We start from the raw sequence: 24,833 nt of genomic DNA, 5'->3' as shown, positions 1-24,833 counted from the left end.
ATGGCAGAGTAATCATGGCAGCGTGAGAGTGCACCAACGCAGTGGTTCTCAACCTGTGGGTCGGGACCCCCAGGGGGGTCCGCAAATTATTTTGGGGGGTCCCCACATGATAAGCTTAATGTGAAACATTGTTTTCTCACTCAACAGAAAACAAACCAAGATAAAGTTTAAGTGTATAAACTGCATCTGCCCATTTCTAAAGTGACAATTTAAGGACTTTTTAATACCGCTAAAATGACAAATCAAACATTGGCCAAATTGTCAAATATTAGAGACAGAAAATGTGAAAATAGAAGATCTACATGCTCACGATTCAGTGAATCGAAATCACAACCTGAATCGCGATTCACTTCCGTGCATGAAAATGTCTGTTAGTTAGGGCATAAAACCCAAAGTTTATATTGCTTATGTTAAACCTTTTGTCATTCTCATTTGTTCAAATAAAAGTGACTTATTGAGAAACAAGTGTTTTTCATTATAAATCAAGATAATAGCCTAAATGTATAGCTCTCAGTGCTGAAAAAAGGAGGTTTAAAAAAGTAGTATATCCTATATTGTATCGAAAATCAAATCGGATTGTGACCATAGAATCGAAAGTTGAATCAAATCGTGGATTAGGCATATCGTGACAGCCCTAATGTAAATGTATATTGCTGTTGTTACTGTATTCTATTCTATCTTGGCTATATTGCAGATGAGGGCTTGACTCTCAATGACACTGAGAGTTTAAATAAAGGTTCTGAATGAATGAAAAGGTGTGGGGCTCACCGTAGGAGCGAAGCAGGACAGTTTAAATAAAGGTTATGAATGAATGAAGCAGGACAGTTTAAATAAAGGTTATGAATGAATGAAGCAGGACAGTTTAAATAAAGGTTATGAATGAATGAAGCAGGACAGAGTTTAAATAAATATTATGAATGAATGAATGAATGAAAAGGTGTGAGGCTCACCGTGGGAGAGAAGCAGGACAGCTCCTCCTCCTCACTGTCGCTCTCCGTCTCCGCACGAGGCTCATCGCCCTCCAGCTCCTTCTTCACCTCTCTGAGCAGGGTGATTACTGCAACACACGCACATGAATTTGATGAATTCACAATGGGTTTATATACGGAAGGAAGGGGAGACGGCCCTCAAGTATAAAAAAGGAAAACATAATGAATAACGTGGTATGGTGAAATCAGAAATAAAACTTCTCGGGGCAATGATAATAGTAGGATGGATAATTAAAGGAGTCTTGACAGCGCTGGCTTTCTTTCCTCTTGTGAATGCCATATTATAGTCTACTTGCCAGCCCATAGAGCCCCATTGTGAACCTGGACATATTGAGTACAGTAAGGTTTTATGTTAGAAATGTTGAGTATGGGTCCCCAGCATGTAGAAACTACCGGATGCTAACTTGCATATGTTGAGCAATTTTCATAATTTGCATAATTCGATTTATTTAGCATAATCCCCCATAATAATGGATAATATGTCAAAAACTGATTGGCCGATTTGAACAATATTAGAGTGGTTTTGGGGGTTATTGAGGATGCTGAATCCATTTTCTAAATTCAAAATGGCCGTTTTAAACCGGCAATGGCCTTATACCAACTTAAAGTGGGTGATTTTGATACTTTTTTGTTGATTTTCCAGTTGGTATATGGCCATTTCCGGTTTAAAACGGCCATTTTGAATTTAGAAAATGTCAAAAATGGATTCAGCATCCTCAATAACCCCCAAAACCACTCTAATATTGTTCAAATCGGCCAATCAGTTTTTGACATATTATCCATTATTATGGGGGATTATGCTAAATAAATCGAATTATGCAAATTATGAAAATTGCTCAACATATGCAAGTTAGCATCCGGTAGTTTCTACATGCTGGGGACCCATACTCAACATTTCTAACATAAAACCTTACTGTACTCAATATGCCAGGGTTCAGATTCTGGCAAGTGGACTATATAGAGCTGGCCGTGAGCGAACCGTCACTGTGGATTTCCTACGTTTTGTGATATCACATCAGGCATTCTCATCCTTAGGGCGTCTTACTGGTAATAAGGAGATATTATGTCACGTGAAGCATGACGATATTGTGATGTCACGGTCCATGCCTCTAAGTCGATTGAAGGTAGGAAAGATAGCCTATAACGTGCCCATTATCGTGGGCGAAAACCCTGTTGATTTTGAGTGTTCCTGTGCTCGCCATCCCGGCACAACGAATTGGGGGACCCTCTTGGATTATAGTAGTATAAGACGCCCTATTTGATCATACTACAGCAGGGGTTTTAAAACTTTTCTGACTCAGAGGTCACCCCTGTAAATAACCTTTTCATCAACGGCACCCCTGAATTACACAGTTTTTTGAATGTTACATCCTATTGGAGAAATATCCGTTTCCATCAGAACTGACTGAAAATAACTTTATACTTGACGTTTAACCACTTGAACCCCAGCATCCACATTCTGGGGGGAAGGTTAGACGATCTACAAGCTCACAACGCACGTTGTGAGCTTGTAGATCTGCTATTTTTGGTGAAGACAGTTGGCTGTAGATGGAAAAAGAACTCATCAAGTACAGTACAGTCAGTGCAAATAAGGTCTGTTTTACTAAGCATAGAGAAGTGATATTGATGAATTCCAAATGTAATAGATTATTCTGAGGCACCACTAGACTGGCATCACGGCAGCCACTTTGGCAAACCCTGTACTAAGGTACCGCGTCACACGGCATTATAAGTAGCAGATCCTCAAGCTCCACAAGCGCTTTTCAATTTGATTCCTGAAAATGTTCAATTTTTGGATATTCAAGGTTTCCACCCGACTGAGTCGACTTGCCAGTACATGCACATCATGATCAGGGCCGTCATGACACTGTCACAACGGATTAAATGCGTTTCTGGCACTGAAGAACACTCCAACATGAATGAACATAAAAAAGAAAATGTTTTGTTTTGCTTTGCCTTTTAGGCAACAAGAGTTGCTGTACCAACCAACAATAGCAGTGTACAAATGGCTAAAACAGACCATATATCCTTATTGCTTAATAATTGTATATGTTCAGAAATAGCCAAAATAGTAGATCTACACGCTCATATGAATATGTATGAGATACTTAAATGGTTTCCTGTGGAAATAAGCTTAGTCTTTTCCTATGCAAACTTCTAATAAAGTCTTCAATCAATCAATGTTAACGTTAACTCATTTAGTGCTGATCGCGCGTATACTCGCAAATTATTAAATTGTAATGCCCACAAATAGGGACACCAGATTCAAAGTGGTTAAACAAAACAGAAATAATGTTACGATAAAGTTATGATGATGACATTTATTTTGATTTAATTCAGCTGTTTTAAATACAGAGGAATGGAAATAAACGATTCTGGTGATTTCACAAAGATTATTGCAATCATGTAACCAGTGTGACAGGGCCACCACACAGTAATTACACACAAACACAGACATGTGATCCTATTTGTACGCCCAGACTGTTTAAGCCAGACGCCACTGACTTGGTAGAGCAGGGTTTCTCAAAGTGGGCGCGGTGGCACCCTAGGGTGCCGTGAGGCCAGTCCAGGGGTGGAGTTGATCACTTCAGTTCAACCACTAAGGCCCTCTATACTTAGTCTGAGTTGCACTGTAGTTGGTGCGTTCTTTTTCCTTATGTATAAGGTGTACGGCGGTGTGTATGATAGGGCCCTATATCTATCTCTTCGCCAAAAATAGCATATCTACAAGCTCACAACGTGTCACTATTTTAGGCAGGCAGTGACACTAAGGCTTGCCCACCTGCCCCCAGTAGGTAAATAAAACCTTCGGGCAGATGGAGTTTGCTTTCAGGTTGCCCGACCGGGCAAGTGCTTGTTTGGAATAGGGCACTGTTTACATATAATGTGTTGTTTTCACTGTTGCTACAATTAAAAATATCTATGTAGGGGAAGTATTCGCACATCCACTAGATTCAGGTGCAGGTGCGTAGGACTGTGAATACTGAAGAAATCATGAAAATATATTTCATGAACAAAAACTCCCGCACTCTGCTCTTGCTCAGCTGCTCATCTTTATTTTTTTTATTTTTTTATTATTTTTTATTTTAGTTTACAATTAAAAATATAAAATGGGTGTGAACCCATAGTCATATTCAATCACAGCTATTTAGGCATTTGGATACAACATTTGGTATGACAGTTTTTATTGCACAGCCTCCGAAAGTAAAACAAAATAAGTGTTAAATTGAACGGTAATTCAAATTTTACCTATCATTTTATAATGCACAGCTTACTTTTCGGGCAAGTGGGCATCACCTTTGGGCAAGTAGAACATGACCTGTACTTGCCCGACGGGCAAGTGCCACTGAGACCTTAGTGTCAACCCCTGCCTACTAGGTGAATCTCTCCCGCCAGATGGTGACATTTATCAGTAGGTCACACATGGCTGTGCAGTCTGGTGACATGCAGCACGGTGCGGTGTCATCTACACAACATACTGTGACCTATCTTAACTTACTAATCACACACCACCTTGATATGCCAGAGCAGAGTGGTTCCCAAACTTTACAGCTCGAGACCCAAAAGAGAGATTAAGACGTTTGGCCGGGACCCCCAAAACTAGTGACAATAGTAGATCTACAAGCTCACAAAGCATCGCTTCGCGCCGCGTTGTGATCTTGTAGATCTGCTATTTTCAGTGAATCCTTGTACCCAGGGCCCAGAATTTGGTGTGACGCCCCTGGCTACATGTGTTGACAGAGATCTCAGAAATAATCCTACTATCCATACACGGGTCAACAATATTCCTCTTTCCCCTTTAGCCGTTGTTATTCAGTCAGCAGCGTCTGACGTCAGTAAACAAAGGCAGGGGAGGAACTCTGTGTGGAAGCGTGTAATTAAAGATGTTTAGACGAAACGTGAGTACATCCAGAGAGAGATATCTGGACAGGAATGTGGCTTTATTGTAGTTTACACATTCACTGATGTTTTCACCGGCAGCTGAAACGCACCATGTGACCAGATGTAAACAAAAACAAACAAACATGTGGAGGGACGATTGTCTTTTACTTTCACCCGGAAAAGATCAATCGTATAAGCAGGGGTTGACACCAAGGTCTCAGTGGCACTTGCCCGTCGGGCAAATACAGGTCATGTTCTACTTGCCCAAAGGTGATGCCCACTTGCCCAAAAAGTAAATCGTCTATTATAAAATGATGATGATTGAATATGTCTATAGTTTCACACTTATTTTATATTTTTAAGTGTAGCAACAGTGAAAACAGCACATTGTAGGTATTGTAAGGTTATTTTACATTGCACAGACCATTAGACTGAGCGATCTGGCCTCGTTCAGGTGTTTTCAATTGCATTGTGGGATTTGTGGTCCTGGCATCACCTCACAGAGCCGGATCATATTGTCGTGTTTGCTGTGCTCATCTCCTCCCTTAAAACTGTAGTTAGTTGTGACCGACGGTCGCAGTTTAGTATGTGAAACGGCACATCATGTCTCTGTCTGGACGTGTACGGATTTTTACGGTCTATGGGTTTGCCACTTTGACATCACTGTGATGTCAGGAGAACCACACTGACGGAATCCCTTTTATTACCCATATATGGAGTTCCCTGATGTCATCAATATTAAGCCCATATCTAACAGGACTTCATATGGGAATGCCCATATATGGAGGCCACATTGGTAGGGTTGGGTACCGAAATTCGGTACCGGGACAGAACCGATAAGGACATGACGGTTCCTGGGTACCCAAAAATAATATTTACTTTCGGTACCGCTTATCGGTTCCTAGACGCACCAGTAAAAAAAAAGACGTGCTGCTATCCATTCAAAAACGGCTACATTACATTACGTGCACTTCACAGGACAAGCCCTACACGGGCTACACTACGAAGGGCGCACACACACTCTGAATTGGGAAGTGGCTCTTGTATTCCTCCAACACACACAGACACACAAGCGCACACACAATCGGGGGACAACAACGTTGCCAACAACAACAACAGCGATGCTAGCAAAATTAGCAGCCCATCCACCAGTACAGCTGAGCCCTGCACACTGTGCACAGCCACAGAGAGACGTGAGATGGAGTCGAAACATTTATGACAGCGTGGCATTCATCTGAAAGAATGTACGGCAACAGCAACAATGCTTGCGGACCCCCGTGTGTCTCTCTGGGTTATGGTGCGACTGACTGCGGGCTCAGCTCTGTCGCTCGCTCGCTGAGCTGTGTTAATTTGTCAAATCTAAGCTGGCAAATCTAACACTTCCGGTAGCCGATCTTTTCAGAATAAGAGATATGTTATACGCAATAAGACTTCCAGGCGGTGGTCGTTTTCGTAATGCAATACTTCCAGACGGTGGTCGACTTCTTAATCTCTTCAGAATAAGAGTATCGCTGAAGACATTGAAATATGATTTCATTTGTCATAATTCATTAAAACTGTAATTAAACATTCAAATTCAATTAAAAAGATTATGTTTTAAATTATTCATTAAAACTGTAAATTAAACATTAAAATTAAATTTAAAAAAAATGTTTTTGTGTAAAAACCAAACCATTTTGGAACCGAAATAGGAACCGTTTGGAACCGGAACCGATAAGCAGAACCGAAACCGGAACCGGAATCGTAAAAATCCAAACGATACCCAACCCTACACATTGGCCACATATCACACTAACAGAATCCATATATGGCCAAGCCAGCCCATATCTGTGTGGCTGGCGAGGTCGTTTGTCGCCCTGAGGTGTCTTACTGGTTATGTTAGTCTGGTATGGTCTGGTATGTTAGTTAATAGAACAGAACCCAGAACTCACTCCTCTTGTCATGTTTACGGTGCTCCGCCCCTCCCTTCATGCTGTAGTCCAGTTTCATCAGGATGGGCTCCAGACCAGTGTACATCCTCTGGATCAGCTCATGGTACACCACCAGGGGCCAGAGCAGCACACTGAGGGCTGCACGCACACACACACACAGAGCATGCACGCACACACATACACAGAGCACGCACACACACACACACACACACACACACACACACACACGCACACGCACAGAGTACGCACGCACGCACACACACACACAGAGCACGCATGCACGCACACACACACACGTAACATTACCCATCATTTTACATACATACTTACATACATAATAGAGAGGAGATGTCCATTGACCAAAAGGAACACCTGAACGGCGGCATAGCTCAGGGGTAGAGAAACCGTTATTAGAGCACGAAGGGTTCCCAAAGGGTTCCCAGTTCGAATCCGGGCTCCCCCTGAGTTAATGTCGAAGGGTCCTTGAGCAAGACTCTGAACCCCACATTGCTCCCGGTGAGCAGGTTGGTGCCTTGCATGGTTTCCTCCGCCACCGGTGTATGAATGTGTGCGTGAATGGGTGAATGTAATGCACAATCTCTGTAAAGCGCTTTGGATAAAAGCCCTATATAATATCACCATTTACCATTTACCATTTAACACCTGAATAAAGTTGTCTTTAGTGTGCAAGTGGAGGCGGTGTGCGGGTCACTTTATTCTACTCTTACATACATAATATAATACATATTCTGTGTGTGTGTCCAAAAACGGAACTTCTAATGATGATTCCTACGATTTAAAACATATGCTGTAGGTTAAATAACAAAATAAATCTGTAGTGTGTGAATGTAATGCATGCACTTCAGGGAAAGGTGCTGTAGGACTTAACAGAAACTCAACACTACACTGCACAAACCAACAGGATTACTGTCTGTCTGCCCGAGGCTTTCCTAACGACATTTAAAGAATGTAAAAGCCAACCTATTACAAACAGACAGTTACAGCAGCGCGTAGCGTCTGTTAACCATGCAGAGGTTGCCAAGTGGAGCCACGCCTCTTACAGGTAACCAGATAACTACCTGGGAACGCAGGGCTGCCAGGTCTGCTTATTACAGGTATTAAGCCACCATGGGCCTGAAAATACTTTATGCCAGGTTTGTGTTGTCAAAATGTTTCAATTTGCAATGTAGGCATTTAGCTCTTAATCCAATAAGCAAGGTAACACATCAACATCAATACATAAAATGCTTAGAAATAAAGCACCTTTTAAGTAAAGAACTTTATATAAAAACCAAAAAAATGTTACAGATAGCAGTTTCAAAAACTTTTCTCTCAAGATTTAACCCATTTAGGCCTAGAATTATTGAATGCTTTAACCAGTGAAAAATAGCAGATATACAAGCTCACAGCGCGGCACCGAGTGCCGTGCTGCGAGCTTGTAGATCTGCTATTTTAGAAAAAGTCGTGAAAATGTGTGCAAATCTTTGAATATGTGTACTTTCAAAGCGAACGTTTGTAACTCAAATTTTGCTTCTGGGTGGTCCCTGGAACTAGATATTTTGAAATGGGGGTCCGTGGCCAAATAAATATCATTTTGGGGGTCCTTCACATGAAAATGTTTGAGAACCACTGCCATAGTAGTCTCTCAAGAACAGACTAACTGAGCTCCAGTTGAAGTGAAAAGGACCTTTTCTTTGACAATGGCTGGCCAGATTGCTGACATAGAAACATAGTTTTTTTCCAAAAATCTTAGAAGGATTCAAAAGACACTTATAGAATCGGGTCAAAATTCTAATTTTCACGATTTAAAAAAAATAGCAGATCTACAAGCTCGCAGCGCGGCACTCGGTGCCGCGCTGTGAGCTTGTATATCTGCTATTTTTATTTAAAGCATAAAATATTGCGTCATAATGTGTTCAGGCCTAAATGGGTTAAAATAGCTGATCACAAGCCGGTTTAAAAAGGGCTCATTTAGCCAACAGTAAAGTCACTTCTTTTGAGCTTGATTTAGGGGCGGCATAGCTCAGGGGTAGAGAAACCGTTATTAGAGCACGAAGGGTTCCTAGTTCAGATCTGGGCTCCCCCTGAGTTAATGTCGAAGAGGAGAATAGGATGTCAGACAGGTGGGGGAGAGACACACAGAGGGAGAGAGAGACTCACCCATGATATAGGAGATCATGATTCCTGGCACGTAGTGTCCGACCACAGCCAGCACCGCACAACCACTGCACATCATGAAGCAGAACTGAGAGAGAGAGAGAGAGAGAGAGAGAGAGAGAGAGAGAGAGAGAGAGAGAGTTGTGTTAACTAGAGATGTGCCAATTGATCGGTGAGTGATCATGATCGGCCAATAATGCCTACATCAGCTTTAATCGGTATCGGTTTTGCCGATCTACAAGCAAAATCAGCCATTTTCACAATACTTATCTGTGGGACTGAATGTAACCTCAGCTTCAACTCCTACAGTTGAATTGGATACTAAAAGGACCTCAGCCTGCAACCTCCTAATGTTTATATTAATATACATTGTCAATGTTTGGTAAGAAGAATCATTAAATAATAAATGCTGCTACAGCAACACAATAAATAGAAGAATTTATGGATTTGACGCTATGATCGGGAATATATCGGTATCGGCAGATACTGATTCCAGTTGATCGGTGATCGGTATCGGCCCCAAAAATCACAATCGGAGCATCTCTAGTGTTAACGCACCTTTAACGACATACAATTTACAATGGTTGCAGACGATCTTAATCCAGGGATTTCTATTAAACAAGGTAAACACAAGGTAAGACATCAAATGCATGTAAACAGTCATCTAGGATCATAGGTAAACCAAGAAGTTCAAGAACATATCGTCAGTCTACTCTAAACCAGGTGTGTCAAGTTCATTACGGGGTGAGGTGACTCACTGTGAGTTTGTATATCTGATTTTTTTTTTCTTTTTTTTTTTTTGAAAACACTTTTTCAGATGGCATACTACTGTAGGTGAACGAGACAAAAGCATGGTAAAACAATGCAGGTTAGGAACGCGTGTGGGTGGGTGTACGAAAAGAGGAAACGAAAATAAACAAAGAAAAAACAAAAAGCGTGCGTCTCTGCAGGTGTGTGTGTTGCGTGCACTGTGCATCGTGCACGGCAGAGGAGGTCTTCTCAACAGATGAGTGACACAGAGAGAACGAGGGAAGCAGGTGCTCACTGGACACGTAATAATCAACAAAAGTTAAACTATTGGACTTGAGACTGAATTGTACAAAAACATCATTAGTTCTAACATATTCAAGATTTCTTTTTTTTTTTTTTTCAAAAATAGCTAGGATGTGCATTATGGTGATTATCTGGACTTCAGCATAGCCAATACCATGTCCCAACATGTGATTTTTGAAAAATGGCGTGCGCAGTACACACCAATATTTGGGGTGTTTCCCTGAAGTTCTGAACTGCTTTAACTGAATGTGTGTGTGCCAAATTCATACTTCATTTTATAGAAGTATCTTCTGAAGTTCTGTTGTATTCTATGCTAGTCTGGCCAATTCAAATACTCATCTTGAAATTATATCTGCTTTTGAGTTTGGAGATCACTTGACTAACGTTTTGATGACTTTGTCATTCACGCCGCGCCATCGCTAAAACTTATTTTATTTTTTGCAGGTCTGCACTGATCTCAGAAACTGCCCCTATGGATTCCTCAAGACTGAAATCAGTCCCCAGGACTTTAACCCCTGCGTACTTCAACACTGTCATGCCAATATTCACGGTAAAGAACACATATCGGGTAATATTGCTTAATTACATCCTGATAACATAAATCTAAAGAAGAATAAGAAAAATAAAGGCTCCGCAGGCCTAATATGGACAATCAAAATGTGTTGGAAATATTTTATGTCATAATTAAAGTTAATGTTGATGGCTCAGACTGACTATCAAGAAAAGAAAACGCTGCACTTGTCAAAAAGGTTGCAGACACCTGTGATAAAGACTGAGCTGAGCTGAACAGGGTTGGTTTATTTTTAACATGAATAATTAAATGATTTTAATTAAAAGACCCGAGACAGCCTGCTGCTGCTTTCTCTCACCTCACGCAATGCCGTGCCAAACAGAGAGAATTAATTAATTATCCCAAAATAGAGCCCCCCCCCCCGCACGCACGCACGCACGCCGCACGCGCGCACACACACACACACACACACACACACACACACACACACACACACACACACACACACACACACACACACACACACACACACACACACACACACACACACACACACACACACACACACACACACACACACACACACACACACACACACACACACACAGAGAATTTTAGGTAGAATTCAATTATTATTACAAATCATACATTAACCACTTCAGCTTTGACTATTTGATGTGACATGTTATGTGCTTGTATTTTCAAGAGATTTTTTCTTTTTTTTCATAAATTTGACATACTATAACTTGTGAAACAGATAATGCATAATGATTACTTTTCTTTTGGTACTTTTAAGTACATTTCGATGCCACTACTTATTTTCTTCTTCAGTACTTTTACTCACCGGACGTTTACTGGTAAACGATTCATCCCCCTAAAAATACTTAATTTCTCTCAATTAGTGGGCCGTGAATATGGCTAATTCCACACCCCAGGAACCCATGAATTCATAGAGATGTTTTTTGTCGCATTCCTGTGACAATAGTTTGCTGACGTTCCTCCTGACTCTCCTCCTGATCATGAAATTATTGGCTTAGGAATGTGTAAAAAAAAGAAGAAGAAGTTTTTTAATTTTTATTCGAGTTAGCCTGTCATGAGTCAGGCACATGGAGGCCTCAGGGCAAAACAAACATGTTGATTGTGTCTGATATTCATCAGCAGTGAGATGAGAGGGCTTATTGCCAGGGATTAAAGAAATAAACCCAACAACTGTTAGACTGGTTTTGTCAGGTGGCTCAGGCCCGGTCCCAATCTGTGCTGTGTGAAACAGTGGGAAATGAGCCGCAAGCACGCACGCACGCACGCACGCACACACACACGCGCACGCACGCACACATGCACGCATGCGTGCAGTGTACAGCGCTCCACTAGTTCAGAGACTTTGAGCTGCACGCACACGCATGCACAGAGCCATGGGCGTGCACGTGCTTACCAGTGAGAGTGCGTATCGATCAAAAACAACCATTCACAGCTCTTACAAAAGATTTCAAAAGCTGACCCTGTTGATACATATCAATGGTCCATCATGTGACCTGCTAGGTACTGTAGCTACTGATACTTTCACATGTTCAGAAGCAGTCCAAAGAGAACGTTTGCATAACAGCGGCTGACAGATTCATTACATATTCACGATTTCACGTTACATATTTCACTTAATATTAGACAATAAATGTTCCAATTATATATTTGATTAATTCCAAACCTTTTCCAAGCCTGGAAAACTGTTTTGAGGTCATAACATTTCCAGAAATGTCACGGTCGTGTTGTGCACTGGAGATAGCGGATCTTCAAGCTCACAGCGCGTCACAGCACAAACCAAGCATAAAGCCTTCTTTATAGAAAGCTCTTCTTCTCTATTGGAATCCAAATCACTGGCTGGTCCATGCATAATTCTTGGATGACAGTTTTAAATGCACTTCCCACAAGCATGCACATTTAGTCTTTTTTTCCCCTTTCCCCATATGACCTCATAACTGTAGTGTAGGACAGAGGATCACAAACTCTTTTAGCTCAAGACCCATAAGAGAAAACACAAAGTATTTTGTGACCACTGTACCACGATGATGACAGAGCTGAAGGAGGTGGGTCTTTCCTGGGACGAAGAACAGGCCAAAGCACCCGGCAGGGTTCAGTGGCAGTGTGTGATTGCGGCCTTATGTCCCAACCAGGACCAAGAGGATAAGTAAAAGTAAAGTAAGCACCATATTGGTGTTGTTAAAACATAATATTCAAAATGTTGAATATATATATATATATATATATATTTTTTTTTTCTACCTGTACAAGCTTGTGGATCAGCTATTTTCAAATAGCCGATGCTCATAGCAGTGGCTTATTTCCATGGAGCTAGTTGGCGGTACCTTGCTGTGGTGTTGGTGATTGTACTGTGTTTCCATAGACCTAGTAGCCGGTGCTGCTGTGTTGTCGTTTGGACTGTGTATTTTCTTACAATTTACAATATACAATTTAAGCATTTAGCAGACGATCTTAATCCAGAGCGACTTAAACAAGGCAACACATCAAATGCAAATAAATAGAAGGCTAATGTAAGAAAAACATAGTTAGACACCTATTCAGTAAACACCTAAGAAACATATCCAACTATTAATTTGCCGAATGTCTGTCCGTCTGTCTGCATGCTGACATCACTGATACTACACAGTGTTGCCACCATGGTAACAGCCGCATGCTGAAACAATGCCTACATCACAGACAGATATTGCACAACTGAACATCAATGGTGACTGTTCTGCCCAATGGGCACCGGTCTGGGTTCTCCAACATTACTTCTGAGACTCCTACATTCAATCCCTGATATACTGTGCATACCCACCGGGCAGATGACTAGTAATAATAAGTAAAGAAACATATAATGGTACAGATGCTATCTAAATGACATGTATGGTCATTGAGGGTGGGCAAGTGCTACGGTAAGTGCTATGCGCTAAGGTGGAGTCTGAAGAGGTGAGTCTTCAGACCACGGCAGAAGCTAGGGAGTGAGTCTGCAGCTCCAAGTGCAACTGGGAGTTTATTCCACAGTTTGGGGGGCAAGAGGGCTAAAGCCCCTATCAGAGGCGGTACCGCGGTGAAGAGCTATCCACCGCGGTGTAGTCTTTTTGAGTTATAAAACTACAACGTTACGTCATTCCTCACGGTGAAGAGCTTTCCACCGCGACACATCTCTCTGTTTTTACTTTCAGACAGATAGGCTCTTCACCCCGTTCACGGATTGGTCGATCTAGACCAGTCAGTCACGGTGAATAGGACTCCACCGTGACGGACTATGATGGCCTTCACTTATTTTCTGACTTGAGGTGGAAAGCTTTCCACCTAAACTTTGCTGTGGATAGCTCTTCACCTTGGACTCTGATAGAGGCTTAAGAGTCTAGGACGAGTGGATTGTTCGTAGACCTATACTGTAGGTGCTTGTTTCTCTGTACCTTTCCATGGTGCAGTCTCTACTGTGTGTTTTCTTACCTTTGTGTTTTCTTACCTTCCCATGGTACAGTCTCTTGTATTGCATCATCTCCTGCAGGTACAGACAGCAGGTCAGGTAGCTGTCGGCCAGGTGGTGGCTGAGCTCTGAAACACTGAGCAGACGAGGCTCCACACTGCCCGCCTCTCTGTGGGCGGAACAGGATGCACACACACACACACACACACACACACACACACACACACACACACACACACACACACACACACACACACACACACACACACACACACACACACACACACACACACACACACACACACACACACACACACACACACACACACACAGCATATGTGCAGCACACACAGAGAAACAAGCACACACAGACACTCGCGATTACTAGGGGTGGGCAATATAATCGATATGGCAATACATTGTGATAGTTTATTTGCCAATACTGTATCAATACTTCAGGCCGTAGTATTGCAATACTTTGAGGAAAATAAAATATGTTTATGTTATGAAAATAAAAAATATTAGGAACCAATGGTAGAAGTCCGGTCCTGACACTCCGCTGCCTCTAGATGTCGCTGTACTAGTAGCTACTTCGGCTTCCTACAAACGGTAACGTCATGTCGTTTTTAGAATGAGGGGAAGAGGATGGGTCCAATTCATTCTCTATGGAAGTCACATGGTTTCATGTCTCTTCCAAGCCTCTTGGCCAAGAGACAAGAAGATCCAAGCCCAGAGGCTTGGAAGAGACATAAAACCAAGTGACTTCCATAGAGAATGAATTGGACCCATCCTCCCCCCCACATTCTCAAACGACACAGAGACAATATATGACTCTTTAGTGTGAATGCGGCCTTTCCCTTCCCACAGTTCAGTGAGTGAGGTCTCTCGAGAAAATGGCTGTGAACGACGAAAACAACAACATTAGAGCAGCGCCTTCAGCTTTTAAAGCTGACATATCGCAATAGTATCGTATCGCAAAGATTCACAATATATCGTGATACGTATTGCATTGAGAGATTCTTGCCAATATCTACCTATAGCGATTACCACTTTTACACTAATGAAGAGAAGCATTTAACACGCCCCTGGCTAGATTTGGGGTTAGGGTTGTCTGAGTGAGATAGAGCGGTTGGCTGGGATTCTACGGCCGGGTGACCAGAAGGGGAGGGCGAGAAAGAGAGTCCATGCATATGATGAGGGCATGACGGGTTCAGGGGTTCAACAAGCGTAAGAACACAAGCATTTGGTTGTACAGGTACTGTACATGACAATGTGCAATTATTAATGGTAGAGACTCAAACCTACCTTTGTGCTTGGCTGGGCTCAGGCTCTGGATGTTGAACTGTAGCAAAACATACAATTTTCAAATCACGTGTCAAAAACTATATCATAGAATCAAAGTCAGATATATCAGCTAAACTAGCTAACAAGGTGGTTTCTTTATACCTATCTATACTATAATTTTGCGAATGTCTGAGTGAGTGTCTGTCTGTCTGAAACAGTGTTTCTCCTCAGTGGCTGGAGCAATTGATCTGAAATTGCATCACCATTAGCATATGAACACACCTAACATAACTGTGAAGCCCGTTTGTCACTTTCACAAATCATATACTGTATATTAGCATTTTTATGGTGTATCTACTATCTATTCTGCATCTAGCATGAGGCACATCTATTCTGCATCTAGCATGAGGCAACATGTTTAACCAGCTCTCTCTGTGTGTGTGTGTGTGTGTGTGTGTGTGTGTGTGTGTGTGTGTGTGTGTGTGTGTGTGTGTGTGTGTGTGTGTGTGCAGGCAGGCGGGTGTGTGCGCAGGCGGGTGGGCGGGTGGGCGGGCGGGCTGGGGGGGGGGGGGGGGGGGGGGTTAGCCATTAAACGAAACGGGTATTTCTTACATTGATGCTCCTACATATTATCATGCAAGCACCAGTTAAAGTTACTTTCCATCCCTCATATACTGTATGCACAGTGCACATACCATAACCCACACACTGCACATCATTTTGGAGCTCATATCTTTGAACGGGTAAGGGCTAGTTTATTTAATTTGTATTCCTTACTTTATTATTTAGAAAGATTTAAAAAGGTTTAACATTAAGTAAAAACATTTTTTTTTTCAAGTATTTCATCAATACAATAAATAAAATAATTTCCACAAATAAACAGAAAATGTGTTTAAGAAGTACCGGTAGTGAAAATAGCAGATCTACAGGATCACAGTGCAGCACAAAGCAACGGGTTATATGCTTGTAGAGATGAGTTGAAGGCAAACATCTCATTTCTCTTTTTGGGTCTCGGAACTAAAAGGTTTGGGAACCACTGAGGTACTGTCAACTCATGACTCTTACTAAACATTACCAAATGTTATAATATACTGTATATATTATAACTTGTTTTTGGCTGGCGTTTTACCAAGCCCAGCCAACGGGTAAAAAGTTACCAGACTAATTGCAGCGTCTCTTTACTGATCCGCTCTTCTCAAGCTGATAAAAACACTAAAAACACGTTATTATTACACCCAGCGGCTAAACGGAGACACACAGACATTTGCTTGAGTAAAGACTGTCAGGTCAGGAGTGTCAGATTCAAGGTAAATATATTCAAACTAGAGGAGAAACTGGTTCCTGCAAATTGTAGTCCCGAGGGTGTACAAATGTTCTCCTGATGCGCACAGCGCCTCAAGTTCAATAGTTGCACAACCTTTATACCGAGCGCTGTTGCAAATCCCTTTGACATTTTATGGAAAACATTTTACAGTACCATAACAGCACGTAACAGGGTTCACACACCTTTTGACAGATGAATTTCCAAAACCTTTCTAAAATATTTAACTCAATTTCCAAGCCTACAGGTGTATAACAATCATTCAGCACAATAATCAGTCTATTTTCCTATGGAGGTGGCAGTGTAGCAAAAATAAAGCATAGAATATAGAATGGTATAATTCCATTCCAGATTTCGTGCCAGATCTTTTGCTGCACCACCTAACCTAGGGCATCACGTTGTGAGCTTGTAGATCTGTTCTTTTTGTCCGGTAAACATTAGGCTACAATCACACAGCCCGTTCGGAGAAAGATCACTTAGGTTCATATTTCATGTTTTAAATGTTTTGGAAATGTAATTTTTGTTAACAAAATTAATAGACAAAAACAACGAATAGCTAACGCATAAATTTCACAAAAACAAATACCCGTCTTGCGTTTCTTACTGCTATCCGATACCAGTTTGGGAAAAGCGTCTAAAATGCTGGTATTGGCATCAGTAGTATGCCAGTCTGATGCCATTCTAATACCATACGTCATTCATCACATATTGTTCTATTTTATTTTTTTGAATGTTTCAGTTAACGTTGCACTGCCGCTTTAGACTGTAAAGCCCTTTGCACACAGGCGCGTTTATCCGCACGGATAAAGCGGACAATTTCATTTTTTAAAAAGAAAACAATGATTCTCTACGACCTCATGCACACCGGATCCGAATTAGCCGTGCAACGAGTGGCTGCGGCCGTGCATTTTTTTTTCTCTCGATTGAACCCAGTTCGATTCGTGCGTCTTGTCGCATGCGGTAAAAAACTCATCACTCCTTTTAGGAATCGCAGCGCCGATTCCGCACAGCCTTGCACACCAAATCCAATGTGTTTTATTCATGCAGCAAACGAAGAAAAAAAAACGCAACTGTCCTGTGTGCAAAGGGCTTTATAACTGTAAGTAGGATGAATAAATGGTACCAGTGATGAGGGGCAGCTTGTGCTTCCATCTCTCCAGCAGCACCAGACCCAGCAGAGACACACTGAGCAGGAACAGAGGACGCAGGGAGGTGGAGGACAGCAGCCTGGAGAGAGGGGGGACACAATCATACATTATCCAGGGGTTAAAGCCAAAAAACTGACCATGTCCCAACATGTGATTCTTGAAACATGGCGCGCGCAGCGCACATCAATATTTGGGGAGTTTCCCTGAAGTTCTGAACTGCCTTCAACCATTTGGTTCCATTTGTACAATGTCAAAGTTACAGACTTGGGGGTCAATTTAGACCCCCATAAAGGAACCTAGAGGGTCCCAGAAATCCACTTTGAGAACCACTGCTTTAGGATAGATGAGTGATGATATATGTGAGCAGCACACATCATACACATTTCCACCTCCACGTTCTACCTCCTTGCTCAGTAAGTTCAAAGTGTTAGTGGGGGGGGGGGCAATGCCTAAAATACTCTCCATTTAAATCAAGTGAAATGTATCCTCCTGCACGCTACGTGATCTGTAAAGGGCCACGGGTTTGGCAAAGTACCAGAACACTTTGTTTAGGAGACGTCTTGTACTCTGTGACACAAAAAAATGCAGCCTTGTCATATTTAGCTAAGGGTCAGTGTTGTGATTTGGATGTGAAGTTGTTGGGTAGATTATATTCCAAACAGAAAATAATCTACTGATCAAAATCACTGAATCAATCAAATCAAAGCTAAGACTAGGGCTGGGACTTTAACTGATTAATTGCGATTAATTAATTACAGAAAATTAACGCGATTAAAATAATTAACGCATTTTAATCGCACTTAGTTTTTGCACCACAGAACCTTCAGTTTGGGGCATACCGATCATAGCCATGCACCAACCAAGAAGAGACAACAGACGCAAAGGGAGAAGTAGCCGATCAAAGCGCTTTGCTTGGCCCCGTGGATGCGAAATTTATATTTAAAAGAACTCACTTGTTGATTCACTCGTACAACAAAATGTGTTTTACTTGAAAAAAATGCTTCTCAGGTCAAATATGTATATGCGATTAATTTCGATTAATTAATTACAAAGCCTCTGATTAATTAGATTATTATTTTTATTCGAGTCCCAGCCCAAGCTAAGACCTTACAATCTAAAATAATATTACTATGAAAAGGTTGAGTGGCACCCACTGTTTACAGCGATGCAAAAGCTTGCACACTGCAGCTGCAGTTAAACAAGCATAAAGGCTAACAGACAACAGCTTGTAGTTTCACTTTCCTCACCTGCAAAAATAAATCTACCAGGATTAGAAATGTATATTCTTTCCTTTTCCGCCAGTGTGATAACAAGCTTAAATCTATAATCGAATCATCATAACCAGAGAAATGGATGAGTCACATGATGGAATGGTGGATTTGGTAGAACCGTGACTGACACACAAAGTCAGCAGTTGTCGTGCGGCCCTTCCTGCTGCCTCTCACATACACAGCACTGTATGATCCCAACTGTTGATTCATGTCATTTTGGCGGGTAGGAAAATAATACTAATAGTAATAACCGCTACTCATCAGTTAAGAGTGGGTGGCTCAGAGTAGATGACAGAGTACAGCATCTTGCAATGGGCCTGGTGTACAAGATACACACATACACTACACCACTAAGATACCCATGTACCTGGCAAAATACTTTATAAACGTTAAGGACGTCCACAATTACAACACCAGAGGAGCGCCACAGATCACGACATCACGCTCAACCCAGAGTCAACTCAAACAAAGGGTCGTTCTCCTGCTATACCACCAAAATGTAGAACGCCTTACCGAAGGCCTTTAAGTAATGTAAATCCCTAACATCCTTTAAAATCGCCCTGAAAACCCACTTACAGGCAGCAGCCGCTCGTAACTGGTAAAATAAACCTAGCCTGACCCTTCTATTGTAAATATCTATATTTTTTTGCATTTTTTTTGTTGTTTTTTTCTGACGATATCTACTGCATAGTACTGTGTTCTATCCGTCTGTCATTCAATGTTATATGAGTTACATAAAGGTTTCCTGTGCAAATAAGCCGAAAAGCTTACTAGGCTCTCCTTTTAGTACTAGCATTCAGATACAAGCATTCAGGTACAGAACACATTGACTAGGCAACATTTGTCAGGTAATAATAATAAAGTAAGGCGATATTAACAACAACAACAATAACAATAATAATGTCAATGACATGATGATGGTCTTAGCCTTACATAGATATACGTTGCACCTTTTGGATCTCTGTTGTTGTATCCATTTTCCATGTATACTGTAATTTTATGTACTCTACTCTGTTGCTGTTGTTGTTTTTTTATGGAGACTCCGTATTGTAAATTCGCTGGTGTATTTAGATTACATTGATGGCTGTTGTTAACTGTTAATTGTTCATTAATATGCAGTGTCACATCTAAATAAACCAATTGAAATAAAATAGATGGAACTCAACCCAATGCAGGGCAAGGCTCAGCCAGCATGACATGAAAGTTTGCTATAGCAGCATTCAGCTACACTCTCACACACACAACAAAGTGAATAACAGGCCAACATTTGTCCGATAGGGTCTCTTATAATAAAGTAAGGTACTATTAACACAATAATAATAGCAATGTTGTTACATGGTTGAACCCAACAGGGCAAGGAGGGCCACTCAGCCAGTAAGCATGACAAGGAGGGTTTCCTAGCAGCATTCACTTAAGATTCTCACACAAAACAACACAGTGAATAATAGGCCTACATCTGTCCGATAGGGCAGTAATAATAATATTGTTGTTACAGGTCGCAGCCAGTTAGCATGACAAGGAGGGTTTGCTATAGCATTCAGCTACTCTCTCACACTGACACAACACAGTGAATAATAGGCCAACATTTGCCAGGAAGGGTAATATAATAAACTAAATAAAGTAAGTTAATATTAACAACAATAATATTATGGTCGTTACAGGTCAAGGAGGGCCACTCAGCCAGTAAGCATGACATGAAGGTTTTGCTATAGCATTCAGCTACTCTCTCACAACACAGGGGCAGGGGCTGGGTGGGTGTTAGCACCCATATAAACATGGGTGACACTGCAACAATAACAACAACTTTAGCTCTGCTATTAAAACCTCCTAGACTTTTGATCGATAGAATGCCGTGTTAACAAAGTACCAGTGGTTAATACGGTTATTACAATATGATGCTGAAAAGGATAACACAATACAAGCCCCATATATGAGAGGGCTGCTGGTTAGTTTGGACTGTGGTTTCTGTGTATTCAAGTCATGTTGACATTTTAGAGACATGCATTATACTATAGCCTTGAATGATAGATGTATTTTATCCAGTGAGTCTTGCCTGATCAAATATTTCTATGACAGTCTTGATCCAAGGCTAACGACATACAATAACATAACAAGAACACATCAACACATCAACACACAACAATAAAAACGGCCCATAACCTGACCTGAACTCTCCCGGACAAGAGCATAGCCTTGGATCAATAACACTATCACTGACGTATTTGTTTTAAAATATTTTTGACATTTGCATATCTAAGTAAAAAAGTCAGACTCAATGTAATAACACATCTATGACAGTCTTGACCTCAGGCTATGGGAAGAGGTAAAGTACAGTAACATAAGAAGGAATCACCAAGAAGACACTACAATAAAAATACATATGGATCCTGAGCTCAAGACTTGGATCAAGAAGACTAATAGCATCATAGATGGATATATTATCCATTTTTGACACTTGCATTATGTAAATCAAAAGTCAGACTCGATACAAATATATCAATAAGAAAGTCTAACTGATCCAAGGCTATAAGGGACCAGAGCAGATCTAGCCTAAATTGAATCAAGAAAACTATAGCATCATAGGTGGATATACTATCCTATTTTTGACACTTGCATATCATGTAAATCAAAAGTCAGACTCAAAAAAATATATCTACATGGAAGTCTAACTGATCCATTGGGACCAGCAGGTCTAGCCTTGGATCAATAATCACTATCACTGTCATAAATGATCGATTTTGACATTATTAGCATGTCTTATGATCGATACTAAAGAGTCAGACTCAATAAAACACATCCATGACATAGTCTCGAGTCCAAGGCTATGACACCAAACAAGAGCTATTAGATCTCCAAGCTTATAGCAACGCAGTCGCTTTAAACTAAAGCGAGTCCTGCGTTGCTAAGCTTGTAGATCTATAGCTCTTAATTCTTATTACCGTATTTTGTGTGTTTGTGTGTGTTTTTGGTATGTTACCAGAACAGCGTGTTGAGTGTGAGCGCGGTGCACACGCTGTACAGCGGCCTCTCCCACACCAGCAGCCGCTGCAGGGCCATCAGCAGCCCGCCGTAGGGCCACAGCCAGCCCTGGAGCCTCCGCCGGAGGCCGCGCAGCTCCGGGTCCTCTCCGTCCAGCTCGTCCCCGGCCTCCGCGGCCTCCTCCCCGGCCTGCCCGGCCCCGGCAGCCCGCAGCAGAGCCTCGGTCTCCCCGCCGCTGCGGTGGAACAACAGCAGGCTCTCCTCCTCCTCCAGACCTCCTCCTCCTGCTTCTCCTCCTCCGCTCGCCATTTGTTTTGTTTTGCTTTGTGTTTGTATTTCTTCTTGTCTTCTTTTACCCCCCCACCACCACTCTCTCACTCACTACCAGCAGCTCCACTTCTTTTTCTGTTGTTGTTGTGTTTTGTTTTTTTTTTATTACAGGAGGAGGTGATCATCACGGGCTATGGGATGGGATGGGATGGGATGGGTGGATGGCGAGGCCCCTCCGCCAGGTTTTGTGAGAGAAACAGGTAATCGGGTCTATGAAAACTGTAACAGCCCAAAAGAAGCAACTACTAGCACAGATATAAAAAGCTAGATACCTCCTCCACCGCTGCAGTTCATTAGAGCGACTGGTCAAACACCCCTGGCGGAAGTGCATAACTGTGGAACTGCGGAAGGCACTCTGCCCCCTCCAATGGGAAAGAGGGAGTCCTGCCAGGACTGCATCTGATTGGACTACCGAGCTTCCCATTCTGTGACGCACAAGGAAGCGTCCTTCAGAATTCCCAAGAGCCCCGCCTCAGAATTCTGGAGGCCCATAGAGTTATTGGGAGGCTTGCCAGGAGTCTTGGACCAGCACCCCCCAGCCGGAAGAGGCGTCTACCTTTCTATGTCTGTGACTACTAGGCTGTTCTGCATCCAGCTTAAAGGGATATTCCACTTTCAAATTAAAAACTGTTCAGGGTGTTCATAAAAGCCTGATTAGACGATAAAATGACCAAAAGTTTTTTTGAAAGTGAAATATCCCTTTAAGGCAAGACCCAAATTCAGAGTGAACATTTTTAACTCAAATCTTTGCTTCTGGGGGTCCAGTTTTAGATGGGGGTCTGCGACCAAATGCATATCATTTTGGAGTTTGAGAACCACTGATAGCCCATAGGCCGATTCTACAAATAAATGTCTTCTAAATCCTAATAAGTGTTCTGAAGAAAATAAAATGAAGGGCGGGAGGGGGGTATGTTGCTATATCAGTGGTTCTCAAACTTTGTCATGTCCCCACAATGATATGTATTAATTTAGCTAGGGCACTTTAGGTCAAGGCCAGAGGTCGGCAACCTTTTTGAGATGAAGGGCCATGTTTTTAGTGTGTCGGCATGTTATCAACATTAGGTTTAATTATGACATCAAATTAAAGTACTTACAACTTATTTTGATTGTCCATAAATATAACAACCTTATAACAAACTCGAAACACGGATCCTAATTCAGGTGCCACCTCGTACAGTTGCCCAGTGCCCACATGTCCCTAGTGCCCAGATGGTTTTGGTGCCCGGTTATCCCCAGTGCCCACATGTCCCTAGTGCCCAGCTGGTTTTGGTGCCCAGTTATCCCCAGTGCCCAGCTGGTTTTGGTGCCCAGTTATCCCCAGTGCCCAGCTGGTTTTGGTGCCCAGTTATCCCCAGTGCCCAGATGGTTTTGGTGCCCAGTTATCCCTAGTGCCCAGCTGGTTTTGGTGCCCAGTTATCCCCAGTGCCCAGATGGTTTTGGTGCCCAGTTATCCCCCAGTGCCCAGATGGTTTTGGTGCCCAGTTATCCCCCAGTGCCCAGATGGTTTTGGTGCCCAGTTATCCCCAGTGCCCAGATGGTTTTGGTGCCCACCTGAGCTGTTCCCATTCAGAATAATAACCCACCTATCTCCCAGACTCCCTCCCCAGTCAGAATTCAGAGTTTGGATGAATCTAGAATCAAGTACAGAGTGTATACAGATGGGAGGGGAGGGGGACTTCATTAAATTGACTACAGTACGGTATATGGTTTTTAAACAACCTCTCTCAAACTTAGCCTCATAACCCCCCCCCCCCCCCCCCCTATAGGCTATCTCAAACCTCTGCCAGCACCATGGCAGTCACTCACCTGTGTGCTGTGTCTATGGTTGCCTATCCTTAGCCTAGGGCTAGGCCATTACTGTATCCACAACTTTCCAACATCCCATCGTGCATTGCACAGAAGTTGCACGGAGCTTCCAGCGCTGCAGCGCCGCGACGTGAGCTTGTATGTCTGCTGTTAACCGGAAGTGTGGTGCAAATAATTCTGGTGGTGGATATAGAAAACAATCTACAAAAAAAAAACAATCTACAAGATCACAGTTGTGAGCTTGTAGATCTGCTATTTTCCCCAAATCTTGAAATATTGGATTAAAAAGAAAAAGGAAAAACGTGAAGCAAGCCCAAATATGCAACTATATACTTTATAAACAAGACCCATCTATCTATTTAATATTTAATTTACAAGCAACTTTACAGGAAAATAATCCCAAAGTCGCTTATAATAAGAGGACATGGCAACACTGTTGACGAGCCCTCTGTCGTCACGGATCACGCTGCAGAAGGTAGAGAGGTTACATCCCATGGCCCGGAGGAGTGACAGGAGGCTGGGTAGGTCGCTGATTGGCTGTATGGCTGGTTGTCCGGGGCGACGCCAGAGCAGAGAGGTAGAATAATAAATAATGTCTCCTTTCTTTTCTCTCTTTTTCTGTTCTTTTTAAGTTTTTGTTGTCGTTGTCTTCTTTTTAACGCACAGTACCTCTTTGGTTTGTATTTAATCTATTTTAATATAGCTTTTAATCTATTT

The 24,833-nt window shown here is 42.1% G+C and overlaps 1 protein-coding gene across 2 annotated transcripts in view; it reads right to left on the bottom strand.

The window, feature by feature from the left end:
* Positions 1–22,389, bottom strand: part of retreg2 (reticulophagy regulator family member 2) — a 30,106-nt gene extending 7,717 nt beyond the window's left edge. For both annotated transcript variants that reach the window (XM_080720897.1, XM_080720898.1), the window contains exons 1-7: positions 21,979–22,389; positions 17,706–17,809; positions 15,283–15,319; positions 14,017–14,146; positions 8,963–9,047; positions 6,803–6,940; positions 951–1,057 (exon numbers count right to left, since the gene is read on the bottom strand). In XM_080720897.1, coding sequence (XP_080577023.1) covers positions 951–1,057; positions 6,803–6,940; positions 8,963–9,047; positions 14,017–14,146; positions 15,283–15,319; positions 17,706–17,809; positions 21,979–22,289 — 912 coding nt within the window. In that variant the 5' untranslated portion in view covers positions 22,290–22,389. The remainder of the gene's footprint in view (positions 1–950; positions 1,058–6,802; positions 6,941–8,962; positions 9,048–14,016; positions 14,147–15,282; positions 15,320–17,705; positions 17,810–21,978) is intronic.
* Positions 22,390–24,833: the final 2,444 nt, after the last annotated feature.

This window comes from Nannobrachium achirus (genome assembly GCF_963921795.1).
Source record: "Nannobrachium achirus genome assembly, chromosome: 24".
Classification (NCBI taxonomy): Eukaryota; Metazoa; Chordata; class Actinopteri; order Myctophiformes; family Myctophidae; genus Nannobrachium; species Nannobrachium achirus.
The sequence above is the reverse complement of the archived record's forward strand: the minus strand, read 5'-3'. Positions and strand labels throughout refer to the sequence as shown.